Below are 11,647 nucleotides of genomic sequence, written 5' to 3'. Positions count from 1 at the left end.
AGTACTGTTCTGCTTAAAAAAGTCCCTAGTCTTGAGAAGATTTTTGATGTAAAGATTGTCCTATAATGCTGCCAAAAATGGTGAAAGAATGTCATTGTTTTATGATGCATCTTAAGCATGTCTAGTTTGTATTTCTTAACTGTTAGAATGATTCCTTGAATTTATATAGCGCTTTTCTGGACGCTCCACCTAAAGAGCTTTACAGGTACTGGGGACTCCCCTCCACACCACCAGTGTGCAGAATCCACCTGGATGATGCAATGGCAGTGCCCCAGTATGCTCACCACACATCAGCTAACAGCTGGGAGGAGGACAAAGTGATGAAGCAAATTCATAGATGAAGATTATTAAGAGGCCATTATTGGTAAAAGCCAGGGGAAATTTGGCCGGTATACCAGGTTTAACAATTTTTTTTTTGAGAAATGCTAAGATACTCGATGACTGCGGAGGGTCAGGACCTTGCTTTTACTTTACAAAATGGCAACTTTTGTACAATACAGTGTCCCCATCACCCACCACACAGACCATGGGGTGAGCGACCCTACTGGCCCCACTACACTTCTTCCAGCAGCAACCTTAACTTTCCCAGAAGGTCTTCCGTCCAGGTTCTGGCTAGGCTCACATCTGCAGAGCTTCAGTGGGTTGCCAGTTGTGAGTTCCCGGGTGAAATAGTTTATAGATTATGGCCATTACCCCCATAAATAGGACTGAAATATCTTTATTCCACCTCATTAAGACACTTGCACAATTTGAGAAGCATGGGTCTTGGTAAAGACATCTTCTAAAAACAGATAGACAAACTTCACAAAGCACATTAATTTAAAAAGGAATCCAGTGTCCCATTTTGAGTGGCATTGAAAATCTTTTAAACACTTAAAGTCTTTCATACATTTAAATAGAAAAATAAATAACTCCAATATAAAGAATATATGCATGGAGGCTTTGTAATTGCAAATCAAATAAATAAGCTAGTTCACATGACATAATTTGCATTTCAAAACAGCAGATAGACAATCTCTTAACTGGACAGTTTTCTCTGTGTCTGCTTCAGGTTATATAAGTAGTCAACACCGGCTCTGTTGGGGTTAACTGTTGACTTGGATTTTGGTAATAAAAGTTCGCAATGCTTCCCTTCATCTGATTCCCATAGCAGAAACAAGCAAGTACTTGACATTTTAAAGCATCATTGGGTATATTCTTGTATGTATTGAGCACTTTTGTTTGTGGGCTGTGTTGTAGCAGTGGGGGGCAGGGGAAAAAGCTGGGTGGGTTGCTTGAAGGGTGTGTCCACTCTGGTGGTCAAAATACACGTTCAATAAGCACATGGCCACCGAGCCCAAAGGTGGCATCAGCAGGCAAGAGCCGTTCCAACTTGGGCAGAAGCCATCCGTGCTCTCAAGTGCTGGGCGAAATCCACCTGCGTCTGGGACAGCACTTGATTGATTATGGTTTTGGGCAGCCATCCCTAAGAAAGTAATCAGACAGGAATTACATCAGTGAGGCTGCATTAATGTTTGACCAATGGTGAGAGTTTTAGTTAAACAAGTATTATTTGTTTTTCTGCATTAGTCCTATATTTCAAAAAGGAGTTTAACTGCATGCACAGAGAGAGCCTGCATAGTCTGTTGCTTTATTGACATTGACACTTAGGGCAGAGATTTAAACTTATGTTATTTAGAAATTGTTAAAATATTATTTTATTCTGCCCGATGCGTGACTGGTATTTTAAATGAGTCACAATTTCACATCATTTTTGATTATTTTGCATTAGAAGAAATTTGTCTCTTATTTTTTACGTTCAGACACTGATACCAATACATTTCCGTTTCTTGTAAGGTGATAAACCTACAATAGCACTGGAGGTGAAATGAATAGTTTTTGTTTTGGGACAAGAGTAATCTTTGATGACTTATTTATAGTAGGCTAGTTCACCGCTGTAAATGACAGCAGAAGTCCAACAAACAAAACAATAGAATTAAATATGGGTCAAGCTTAAATGCCTTAGAGAGAATTCATTCAACATTTGTTTCTAACATTTTTTACTCGTTAGTATGCCTCTAAGCTTCGGTTAATGATGTGCTTACCTTCAGATCTACACTAAGTAACCAGATGAACTTTGTCTTACGGGGGTCATCTGCATTGGGTCGCAAAACAATGCAAGTTGGTCCGTTCTCCGCCCTGGAATAGTAAAGAACAGAAAGCACATTAACGTTGGGCTGGGAAATGAATCACTGTTGTCATAACAGGAGTGACGGCACATTCCCAAGATAGAATTTACATTGTGGTGTTCCTCCTGCTAAGGGTTCTGGTTGGAAATGAGGACTTCTGTGCCCCTTTGAGTGTTGGAATATACAGATTGTATCGCCATTAACTTTCTTGACAAATATTTGCTTAATAGTCTGCATTCATCAATCAGTGCCTTTTCTGGTCAATGGTGAATCCTATGCAATGTATATAGTATGTTGAACAAAAATGGCTTTTAAAGACTGCTATTAATATTTTAAAAACTGCATTTTATAAAGTATTTTTTTGCTTTAATTGCTATTAATTTGTGTTCATAACCAATTCCTCAATTTTAGTGCCATGAACATGTGGTATTCAAGTAAAGAGGGAATAAGTCAAAGCTAGCGAGATGTCACTGGCCAGTTACTTCACTATGTTAACCTGGAGATTTCCATTACTTTTTAACAGGTTGGATGGGATTGGTGAGTCTGAACACACATTCCACGTGCAGGTATCCCTGTGCTTTACAGATGCATTTTTCTAAGATTTAAGAAATGCAGAATATGTTACTGAAAGCCCAGTAAAGGCTATATAGTACGTGTCATTGTGAACGCATTTTGACTTTCTAGTAATTTGGCCAGAGGATAAAAATTACATCAACAAATTCAATAGCCTTCAAATCCTAATACACTGGTTACATGATGATCAGTGAGCTATAAACATTCAAATGGGCAGAACAGGGGTCCAGCCGTCTCTTGTGGTGTACCTGACCACGCCTTTCTGTTCAGGCATTCCAGGATGATGAGTGGACATGCCAGCCAGGAAGCAGGAGGAGCCCCTCCTCTTGGTGCAGCGCACGCTAACAAAGTCCCGGGGGCCCACGATGTTCCCGGGGGTCTCTGCTGCCACCTCATGCGTCACCATAGTGTCCTGGCCAATCTTTTGAAGGATCTGTGTGATGACGTGAGGAGAGTATAAGACAGCAGCACAACAGGGACAAGGCCATTTCAACTAAGTGGAAGGACACATTTTGGGTTTTTTTCCCCCTTTCACACCATTGTTAAAGCTCCCATCTGAATCCAGCTGATCATCTGTTCGGTAAAAATGTAAAGCACTCTACTCTGTGGCTCCACATTCTCAAATTGTGCCTACTGGACTCGCTGCTACAATAACCGATCACCTAAGTCCAAACCTTAAGGGATCAAGATACTTCTGCTGTACCCCAACTTTATGCCTGACTTCTTCCCTGAGGGACCAAATCATAATCGGATCCCCTCCCCGCTGCTAGCAAAAGCATGCCTATTAATCTCTTTTTATGTATTCAGCTAGATCTGTAGAAATCCTCAAAGACTAAAGCAAAGTTCTCCTTTGGATGATAGGGGCTAAAATGACTCTTTTTTTTGCGGGAGTGGCGGGTGGGGGGCTTCTATCTGCAGCCCACATTGATGTGCTTCATCAACGCTGTCAGACTGTGATACCTTGACTTTCTTGACACTGGGGTTCCACTGGCCCATCTGCTCCATGTTGTCCACGAGCTCGCCATACAGCTGGTCAGGGGGCTGGTCCAGGACAACTTCCAGTTTAAAGACCTTGCCCACGTCTGGGAGAACCTTGCTCAGGACCTTATCACCATTAGCCTACGAAAAAGGATAACAAACGTAACCAATTGCTTGGAGGAATTTGAATAGGCGTGCAGGACACTGATGCTATAAATGGACCTAAGCATCCAAAAATCCCAAGACCAAGAGTGGTTGTACCCAAGGCCAACTGAAGCATGAAATTACGGAAAGGGATGCTTTATTAAGGTTGCTGTGGAGGCACTTGCAGGAGAATACAAGTTGTGCTGGGATTACAGCTCAAAGGTATGTCTTGTTTTTTTTTTTTTTAAACTGGTGCTTCTGTAGTTAAATCCCAATCAGACATAGCTAGTTTTCTCCTGAAATGCGATTCCATAACTGCGTCAGAGTGGTTTTATCAAGGGCAATCAAGACAGCTGACAAACAGGCATGAACTCTGCAGCTACTCACTGCCACAATCTCGGTCTTCCAGCCATCTTGGTCACTGAGGATGCTGATGGATTTCTGCAAAGCTTCCTCGCCCTGTTTCACATAGGCCATGTCCACCTCGCTGTAGGGCTTCTCCTCGATGCGGCTGCCTGTACCAGCACAGGGAGAGTCAGTGTGAGACCGGGTCGTCTTTCTTCCAGTCTCCTGAGCTACAGTATGTTCTCATTTCGATTAGGTGCCATTTTCCTCAAGGGACTGCTTTCTGTCCTATCATAACAGCATACTAAATTATAGTCAAATAGTGGTAAAAGGCTTGAAAGTAGGGTAAATTACAGTAAAATGTAGAGGAAAAGAAGACTAAAACAACAGAATTAATGTCAATTGTAATTCACAAGCTTTCTTAGCAGAATGTTCTAGTCTAGATACTCGACTATCCTGAGGTCTGTGGGGCCACTATACTTACTGAGCAAGGAGCTCCTCCTGCGAACGTGATGTATCCAGCTGCTAGGGCCGGGACCTGACAGCCTCTTCAGTTCCTGGTTGATTGCGACCACAGCGGTCTTTCTCAGGCCTAGAGAGAGAGATGAAAAAAAAGTCTTGCTCTTTCCAGTCTTCATCAGCAGAATTGCTGGATAAGCACGGTATTAATTTCATGCAACACGAATACTGCGGAGAATAACTGCTAAAACAGGGGGGAAACAATTCGTAAGCAAAGCAAGAATCCCTAAATGTTAAAACTCGATGCAATTATTTATAGCTGTCCAGAATGAGCTCTAGTGATAACATATGCTTTCACCAAGGTTTTTTTTGTCAATCTGAAGTTTCTTGGTAGATTTAATAATCAAAGACAAACCATTCTTATTTGGCAGACCCATATTTTATAATAAAGAAGAAAAGCGACTCATTGTGACTATAATTAGACTCCATATAAATAAGCGATGTTCTAAGAATCTGTACTTGCTACATATAACTCAGGACGTTTTAAAACATGATGCACATTGATAATTTCAAGTGGATTTTCAGCAAAGCTGGTAGGACTACTTATACGTTTATCGTAAAGTTTTTATTGTATTTCTACTTTATGGGTCGTCTTGTACACCGAATAATAAAAACCCTCCTTTCCTTTAAAAAAAAGTCCAGTGTTCCGTCACCAAATTTCAGTTTACACTCTTTTCTCCCAAAAAGAACACGCGAATGTTTTTGTTTGTTCACAACGACGGCACGATATGTAAGAAAATGTGAATAGTGAAATCGGAGCATCCAATAGAAAATACTATCTGACCGCCATCCACCTGCTACGTTTTCCAAATCGATACCCACACCTCAGTGCCGGTAGGCCTACCGTGCGTGAATGCGCTTTGAACGTCTCTGGTGGTGTTCGCTTACCGGTCATGTTCCTCATGTGTCGGTAGGAAATCCCGGCACACAGTTTGAAAGTAGCTGGCAGCATAGTAACTATGAGTAGCAAAAAGAAGTCGAGTTCTGTTTACGGTCCAAGTGCAGTTGCGATTCTGCAGCTCGCCGGTGTGCACTGCTCTATTTAAGTACTTTGATGGCCATGGCGTTGGCAGCTCGGAGATAAGCAAGCACATCATTTAACTGCTGCGTTAACCCTCGGCCAAGGACAAGAGATGTACTCGCCGAGCCTGTCACCGACACCAATAAACAACCCAGATGGGGAGATAAGGCCAGGAGCTTCCTGGAGTTTCCTGCCATCCTGATAGGAACACGTCAAGCTTTGCAGCGCCGCAAAAGACACCATATTTTTTCAAGGTAAGAGGAGATGAGACGGTGAAGTCACGCCACGGATTCCAGTTTACGCGTTAGAATTAGAGAGATTGCAATTTCCACGGGGAACACCAGAATTACACCTGTTGCAGGAATCTAACCATTCAAGTGCTTATCGTAAAGGATAATGAATCATTCTTAATTTCAAAGAGGGTCTTGAGCTATTATTGTAAAAAGAATCGGTGTATTTGTTGTGTGGACAGGTCATAGTGAATCACCGCTAAGAGGTACTCTATCTTGTCAGTTTATCTGAGGGATGACAGCATCACTCGAATTACAGTTTCTCCTGGTTCTTTGCAGTACGAACTGTTTTCCCTGACTCCGGCTGTCAAGAGTTGCTTTATCCCACAGATGCAATGCTCGAATAAAAGCACGGCCTTATCGTTCAGATTAGTTTTTTTTACTGCTCACGTATTTTGAATTTAAAGACCTCCTCAGCGTACAGAATATTTTGAATCAAATATGTTTATGTTTATATTGTTAGACTTTCTATAGCTGTTCGATTAATAAATTAAGATACTGATGCATTTTCTTTGCCCTCGTTCACACGGGCGAAACGGCAAAACTATCTGTTTCTAGGTAAATCTTTAAACGCTAGGTATTAAAAGTCGCAAAATAGTTGCAACATCACGCGATTTACACTGTTGCAAAACGTTAGAACGTCACACTGTATCTTTAAATCTTGTCACTCTGTCTGCACCAACAAACGGCTATAAAGAATGTCAGATGGTTACAAAAGCACACCTTCAGCCTTAACCCTCTGTCCCTCATATCTCATTTTAGAATTTATTATTAAAAACGTCCTTATTCTTATCTAACGCTTATAAAGGCGAACAAAACTGGGAGAACGGCCGAGAGGAATTGTCAGATTATTTCACAACTACTCGGGAGCGCTAACAATGTGACATTTCGCTTTCTTTTAGTGAAAAGTGATTTTAAACATCAACGAGTGATGAGCTAAAAAGTGACAGAATTGCGTCAGAGAGTTTATTGATAATTCCTCTATTCGGATTCTCGATCTCGCGCGGAGCTTTTTTCAGACCGAATTATTCCCCATTTGATTTTAGTTTACCCCACGTTAATAGCTTCTAATAATGAATAATCTAATTTAAAGAAATGTTAACTTTTAAGAAAGTTCAAAAGCCGCTTTTGCCTTTTTCGCTTCACAAGTCTTTGGGCCTTTTTGTTTTGTACTGGTTTACTGGAATACCCAACCTTGTGATGGCCTTTAAATAATCACACACTGCCATTAGATTGTCATGTATTAATTAAAAAAAACATATCAAAGGCTTTGACCTACCATGTGTGTGGTTTATGTTAAAAATACAATTTCCTACTGCACATCTGGAGTAAAACGGGTTAAAATTTCCTGTAGACGTGAGGTGGAGAGGGGCTTAAAGACTTCCTTTTTAGTTATTAAATAGATTTTTTTAGAAACGCCACTCGCACTTGCTGAGTGATGGCGACGGGCTGCACATGGGGTTAATTTTATCGTGTCTGTCTGCTAAGACATTGCCAGTATGCTAGGCTTACTCCATAAAGTGATTAAATGTACAAAAGCAGAAATTAAGAGTTGTACTGTCCCCTGCCGTAGTATATTTGCCTGGTCGTCATCCAAATTAAAGTTACCACAAACTGATGAAGTACCTTAATCAGATTTAAAACCAGCAGAGCTGTTTAATTAGTAGTTTTTTTTTCTTTGTCACCGGATAAAGGATAAAAAGTGTAACTGCTTTTTTGTATCATATTGAAAATGTAGAAATCCTTTTAGCATTAAATATCCACATATATTTTCCTTTAGTACAGTGAATTATTAAAGCAAGGCGCAGTTGCAAAATAACTTTTTATAATCTTAATATTCATTATTATTAGTACTCAATTAGGGCATCACAGTGGCATTGTGTCTAGTATTGCTTCCTCACAGCATTGGGTTCCTGGGTTCAATTGGACCTTGGCAGCTATCTGTGAATGTTCTCTCTGTGTTCAACTGGGGTTCCTCGGGGTGCTCTGGTTTTCTCTCCCAGTCCAGAGACATACTGGTAGGTTAATTGGCTTGTGGGAAACCTGGCCCTGATGTGACTGTGTGCTCTGTGATGGACAGGCATCTTTGACAGGCTACCCTGTTACTTGCTGTGACAGGCCCTGGCTGGGTGGATACTCAAATATGATTCAAAACTTTATTGTCATTACAACTGATGGAATTTGGTTAGGAGAGCACATACTGTACAATTAGAAGACAGACAACAAAAATAAACCAAATAGAGCCAATAATAAACAGCATCCATCACCACACATCATCACATACAGTACCATGCTAAACACACAGCGGTAACTAGGTAAATGAACAGTGAGAACAGATAAAATAACCATGAGCCATGCACAAATTGCAAAATCAAGGTGCTGAATTCATGCTGGAGGTACTGTTATGGAACCTAGTAATCCTTGTTTTGATAGACCTCAACTGCTTACCAGATGGGAGTAAAAAGTGAACAGAGGATTGAAATATACCAGCCGTGTACTACAGTATACATAGGGAATCGTAAGTATAGAACTGATTATTTGATTCCCTTTAGTGTTTCTGCAGGATTAGGTCATTTGTCTGTTAAGGAACAGCAGACCAGAATTTTTTGTCAGGGTGTTATGCTGTGAGAATGAAATCTCGAGTCATGGTCTGTAGATGTGATGGTGCATTTGCTGAAAGCCTGACTTAATGTTTCAGCTCAGATAGTCTCAGGGTTGCCAGGCAGCAGCTGATAAATTTACAAAACCTGCAACATCCATCCATTTTCTAACTCCTTTATCAAAAATGGGATCACAACGTACTGGAGCCTATCCTTGCAAGGAATGGGCACAAGGCAGGACACATCCTGGACAGCTCGCCAGCCCATCGCATGTCTCAGAATATATATGTTAATTTATATTAAATATATATTACATTCTAGTTTGTCGAAAAAATACTTTAATCCAGAACCAGATCTCATATCCAGAATTTGAAATAAGATGGATTCTTGTCTGTGCACAATCACGTTTGTGAGATCTTCTCTCCTAGCTGTAAATTGTTTTTCAAAGTGGTCCTAAACACTCAAAGCTCATTGCTTTTTGTTTAAGTATGAGTATTGAATACTAAAAGCGATAAAGTCAGTTCCATGGATAGTGATTTAGTAGTATTGTTTTATACAGTCTTTTTGAGTGAGATGGAAATTCTTTTTTAGTCTCTGCTTATATAAATGTATTATATATAATATATATATTATATTTTATAAAGCATTTAGTATATATTTAAAACATTATACGAAAGCTCTGTAGTCCCTACTCAGTAATATAGAACTAAATATTCTGGAGTCAATGCTAAAACCCCAGGAGAAGGTTAGAGAAGGTTTTTTAGAGAAGACTTTTTAACATTACACACATCAGGCATCACTTAAACCTGATGGTCAGTGGCCAGAGGCAGATGGTTTCTTCCCGTTCACCTTGGGATACGAACACTGCCTTCAGCACAGACCTTCGCATGCCTCTAGAATCAATCAGTCTCCCCAAAGTGATGTGTGCAGTTCCACATCCAGGCCCTGGAAGAGTCACGTGCTTTCCTTGAAAAAAAGAGCTAGTTGGATCAAGGATATTGGAACCCTCCATGGCAGACAGTGTGTGTGTTTGGGGGGGGGGAGGATGAACTGTTTACGATCGTTTAGATTTTGTTAGAAATTCCAAATTTTATTGAGGCTAAGGAGGATTGGTTGGGAGGGATGACAACAGCCAAGTTCAATCAGACTCAGCTGTCAGTAATTCATTATCATACTTGAAATTCAAAATTGATTCACGATCAATCCTGACACCATTTCCTCACCTAAAACATTACAAATACTGTACATGATCCCCTTGTCTCCCACCCTGCCGCCATCTCTACCTGTGTGGCCGCCCCTTGGTCACTCCTCAGTCCACATGGGGCTCCCAGTCTCCCCGTCCCAAGGCTGGGAGGTAAGCCGTCAGCCAGATGGGACTAAAACACTCGTTCAACCTTTCGATACGGTTAGTTCTTCGGTGTTGTGACTCCTGGTGAATTACAATTCAGTGTGAGCCCCATGGCTCAGGAAAGTAGGTTCTGCTGCTGGTAGGGGATTTTTTCAAGCAATAAAAGACTTTCTTACTGTATATCCGACTTCCTTCCATGGACACAGCTAGGCAGAGGGGGAAAAAACAAACAAACACCTTGCACCTGTTCAGGCCATCACCGGTTTTATTGGGAGTTTCGTTACAAGGCACGTTACAAAGTTTCATTACAAGGTTTCGTCCAGTGCAGTGGTGCTGTTGCCAGACACATCATGCACCACTGGATTGGATTCTCATGCTGCTGGGAGCTCACTGTCTACATCAAGCTGAGGAGGCTCTTTCACTGGTTACTGGAGCTACCTTCTGACTTAGGAAAACATGAAGACTTTCAATCGGAGTGCAACTGTTCAATACTGGCTTTATGGAACCTCGCCTGACTTGTTCTGGGTGCAGAGAGGCACTTGACGCAAATCAAATGAAAACATTTAAATATTTCAAAAAAACTTTTTTCCTAGACTGATACAATAAAATAACACAACATGCTTAGTATATAGCAGGAGCTGTTTTTTGCTGAATGAACGTTCTTCCTGATATTTGAACGTTTTAACATTGAAAATGTGCATCACCTTCCTGAAATGCATTCATGGATTAAAATCCAGTGGGATCTGATGTTCTGGCAGTATCTAAGGAACAGATATTGAAAGCACATATGGCCAAATTATAGGTACATAAATATATAGGAGACTTAACAAGTTTTGTTATCCTGCATATGTGTGTGATACCAATTGTTTTGTAAAGTGACTAAACTGTTAAAATACATTTAAAAAACAGATCTTCCGTTCAGTTCCTCAACTGTTAATTTGCACATTGTATCTTCCCAACCTGGCAAATTGTCTTTAGATCACATTAGCTGACTCCACTCTTCCCTGAAGGCACCTCAAGCCTCTGTCTTTATGTAAACTGCAGGACATAGACATTTGGTTCTAAGAATATCTGTGTCTTGTGTGGTGGTGATGGTGAGAGGAGGTTCACTCATTTTTTCCACCACATTCTAACAAAAAACAACTGTTTTCAGTATTTTGTAAATTAATTGGAAATGCATCCAATTTTATGTATTTTTGGGAACACATTAGATTAGCAGACACAAATTACATTTAAGCTTTTTAAGCTGGTACAATAGTTTAAGATGGTCCTCTCTGTCTGTCCTCTACTAATCGATTGTATTTTAACCAAACCTGGTGTTCTCATCTTAGATATGAGTCTTTCTTCATGTAACAATCAGTGCTGGTAGCTTTCTTCTGTGTCATAGAATGTCATTTGCAACACGCCTACCATTTAAAAGCTTTAATCATCAAAAATAAATGTAATCAGAAGAAAGCTCTTTCAAATAGATATCCCATTCTGTTTTCACCATTGCTTACTTCTGCTTTCAGAATGTTGATTGAATTATTTATAAAATACTGAAACCTCCACTCTTTTAAAAACTGATATGAACGCAGCTCAACACATAAATAGCAATGATGTACAATCACAAAAACTAAAGTGCTTCATGTATGTTGTACTGCATAATGTATAGTTTGTAC

The 11,647-nt window shown here is 40.3% G+C and overlaps 1 protein-coding gene across 1 annotated transcript; it reads right to left on the bottom strand.

The window, feature by feature from the left end:
* Nucleotides 1-702: 702 nt before the first annotated feature.
* star (steroidogenic acute regulatory protein) lies at nt 703-5,865 on the bottom strand. The gene is made up of 7 exons (XM_088624213.1): nt 5,616-5,865; nt 4,693-4,800; nt 4,251-4,378; nt 3,702-3,860; nt 2,990-3,174; nt 2,085-2,178; nt 703-1,465 (listed from the first exon to the last, which is right to left on the bottom strand). The coding sequence occupies exons 1-7, from the start codon at nt 5,677-5,679 to the stop codon at nt 1,349-1,351; spliced, it is 855 nt and encodes a 284-aa protein (XP_088480339.1). The 5' UTR covers nt 5,680-5,865; the 3' UTR covers nt 703-1,348.
* Between the last annotated feature and the right edge of the window lie 5,782 nt (nt 5,866-11,647).

The sequence above is a fragment of the Lepisosteus platostomus genome, chromosome 3 (assembly GCF_059453375.1).
Source record: "Lepisosteus platostomus isolate fLepPlt1 chromosome 3, fLepPlt1.hap1, whole genome shotgun sequence".
Taxonomy (NCBI): Eukaryota; Metazoa; Chordata; class Actinopteri; order Semionotiformes; family Lepisosteidae; genus Lepisosteus; species Lepisosteus platostomus.
The sequence above is the reverse complement of the archived record's forward strand: the minus strand, read 5'-3'. Positions and strand labels throughout refer to the sequence as shown.

Bases quoted from the DNA above. Each gene is read 5' to 3' on its own strand.
- star (XM_088624213.1), bottom strand. From the start codon at position 5,679: ATGCTGCCAGCTACTTTCAAACTGTGTGCCGGGATTTCCTACCGACAC. The intron at 4,801-5,615 runs GTAAGCGAACAC...CTCTCTCTCTAG, and splicing joins ACACATGAGGAACATGACCG to GCCTGAGAAAGACCGCTGTG. The intron at 2,179-2,989 runs GTACACCACAAG...TTACTATTCCAG, and splicing joins GAACAGAAAGGCGTGGTCAG to GGCGGAGAACGGACCAACTT.